Source organism: Otolemur garnettii, unplaced genomic scaffold (assembly GCF_000181295.1).
Source record: "Otolemur garnettii isolate 467f Iridium unplaced genomic scaffold, OtoGar3 scaffold00160, whole genome shotgun sequence".
Lineage (NCBI taxonomy): Eukaryota > Metazoa > Chordata > Mammalia > Primates > Galagidae > Otolemur > Otolemur garnettii.
In genome coordinates this window covers 4,032,284-4,034,760 of record NW_003852555.1, presented here as the reverse complement: position 1 = coordinate 4,034,760, position 2,477 = coordinate 4,032,284, and the positions used below count along the sequence as shown (strand labels likewise).

Below are 2,477 nucleotides of genomic sequence, written 5' to 3'. Positions count from 1 at the left end.
GAGGAATAACTTCTAGTGTTCCACACCACCGCAGAATGGCTACAGGTGACAATGACATCCAGTTAAAGCTCGTGAGATGAGGGGGCTACTGGACGCTGCCAACACAGAGAAGTGATGAGGTGAAGGGGGTGCTAATCAGCTTGCTGTGATCATTATATATTAGATGTCTTGAAACGTCAATGTGTACCTCATAAATACGTACTATTATACATCAATTAAAAATAAAATAAAAAGACAAATATGTAAGAACAAAGATGCTTCATAATTCACTGAAGTTCCCTGTAGTAGAAACTCAGAAATTAGTCCTCTGTTGGATTTGGTATAATCATTATGAAAATATGATCTAAGCCTAAGAAAAAAATTGTTGAAATAGGAGACAGAAATTGTCAAGGAAAACATCTGGGTCACAACGGAGGTAAGTGAGATTTACAACGGTTCTTGGTAATGTGAAGTGATTATTCCTTTAGGAAATGGAATCATTTTCTTAAGTCACTCATAATAAATTCATTTACTTACACAATTGTATAGAATATAAGAACATGTTGGAGAGTTGGGCATTTCTGAGGCCTGACTTTATGTGTGAGTCCAGTGGTTTCTGACTGACCTGTTGGGGGCAGAAACAAAAAACAGATGTTTAAAACCATAACACACTTCCTTCATCCAGCACACCCCTTCACAGGTAAGTGGTACTTGAGAGAGGCAATTATTCCCAGGTAAAAGAAAATAGAGATAAAGAAAAGAGAGAATATTCACTGAAGCCTTCTGGTTGTCCTTTTAACCAAAAGCTATAATTTCTTTCTTCTTTTTTTTGAGACAGGGTCTTACTATGTTGCTCTGGGTAGAGTGCCGTGGTGTCACAGCTCATAGCAACTTCAAACTCTTGGGCTTAAGTGATTCTCTTGTCTTAGCCTCCCAAGTGGCTGTGACTACAGGCACCTACCACAATGCCTGCCTTTTTTTTTTGTCGTTGTTTAGCTGGCCTAGGGTGGTTTCGAACCTGCCAGCCTCAGTGCATGTGGCAGGTGCTGTAAGCACTGCGCTATGGGCACCTAGCCCAAAAGCTACAATTTCTTCCAACATGTTTCATTTAACACATATTATCCAGAGCCTTCCCTCTGTCAAGCATTGTGCTGGAGTCAACGGTGAACAATGTAGCAAATATCTTTGCTTCCTTATCAGTATAACCAGTATGTACAGATTAGACTAGCTAGTAAGTAAGAAATGAAGAATTTGAGTTTTACTAGCCATTTCTGAAACATCATCTCATGCATTCAGAATACTAAAGTGACCTTTATGAAGGCTGTATACTTTGGTATTCCCCATAGCAAAGCACAGAACCGGGTACTGTTTGTGAATGAGAAAGTGATTTAACATGCAAAGGCCTGGAACAAGGAGGGAGGGGAGAGAAGATGAAAAGCAGTTACAAAGTGCAACACGCAGGGGGACCCTTTAAAAGTTACAGACATCTCCACCAGCCCCATCCAAAACCCCCTTGCTTACCATATGCTGGGAGACTCTTGGCTTTTCCTTCAGGCCCTCTGTTCACAAGGGGGTCTGCCCGAGTTGGTTTCGCTTCTCCCTTGGAGACATTCAGGACTGTCTGGGATTCTGTCACGTGGAAATCTACCAAGCCAAAAGGGAGCTGGGTAAGTTTTTTCTTCAATGTATTTAAAAGGATAAGACCAACCATGAAGCAAATCAATCCTTTAACATGCACGGTGGTGAAGGACATAAATGGGCCTTCTCACGGGCTGGTGGTGGAGGGTGGGGATTGAAACTGAAAGCTTAAGTGAGGAAGTAGTGACAATGATGTAAGGACAGTCTGCAGCCTCCCAGCTGTCTCAGGAGGATGATTCAGCTACAACAGTTCATAACGAGTCTGAAATAAGCAGTGAGAAAGTATTATATGTTTATCTTCCTCAACCACCCCAATAGCACGTCTATTTCAGAGAGCTCTGTGCAATGGGTATAAAGGGACATGAATTTTTAGCCACACAGGCAATCTCTCTCCTTATAACTTCTAAGGTATCTTTTCCCTAGACTCCTCTCCCAATTGTTTACTAGGAAGGCCAGGTGAGTTTTTTTTTTTGGTGGTGGTGGTTATTGTTACGGGGGTAAGGGGAGATGTTTGGTGGGGAATTAAATTTCAGTCAAAATACAACAATTTCCCAGACCTCGAGAGTTCTCAGATTCAGGAGTTTGAGAACCAGAACTGCTGTATCCCGCCAAGTCTTGCCTCCTTTGTTGAACCACTCCATCCAGATCTGAGAATTCATCATTGAAATCCTGAAAGGAAATAATAAAATGAGGAGACCCAATTTTCCCTTATGGAACGGGTAGGACGTGGCACCTCCCAGCCCTTTCACCACCTAGGTCTGACTTAGACTACACAGAACAGAAGAAAGGATTAGCCCACAGAAATGGGATTGTCCTAACACATCACTGACTATCTGGTCACTGCAACTGAGATTTTTTGG

The 2,477-nt window shown here is 42.0% G+C and overlaps 1 protein-coding gene across 1 annotated transcript in view; it reads right to left on the bottom strand.

The window, feature by feature from the left end:
• Positions 1 to 512: 512 nt before the first annotated feature.
• The window catches only part of GRAMD2B (GRAM domain containing 2B), a 65,974-nt gene continuing 64,009 nt past the window's right edge, over positions 513 to 2,477 (bottom strand). The window contains exons 7-9 of the mRNA XM_012811478.2: positions 2,175 to 2,324; positions 1,501 to 1,623; positions 513 to 604 (exon numbers count right to left, since the gene is read on the bottom strand). Coding sequence (XP_012666932.1) covers positions 513 to 604; positions 1,501 to 1,623; positions 2,175 to 2,324 — 365 coding nt within the window. The remainder of the gene's footprint in view (positions 605 to 1,500; positions 1,624 to 2,174; positions 2,325 to 2,477) is intronic.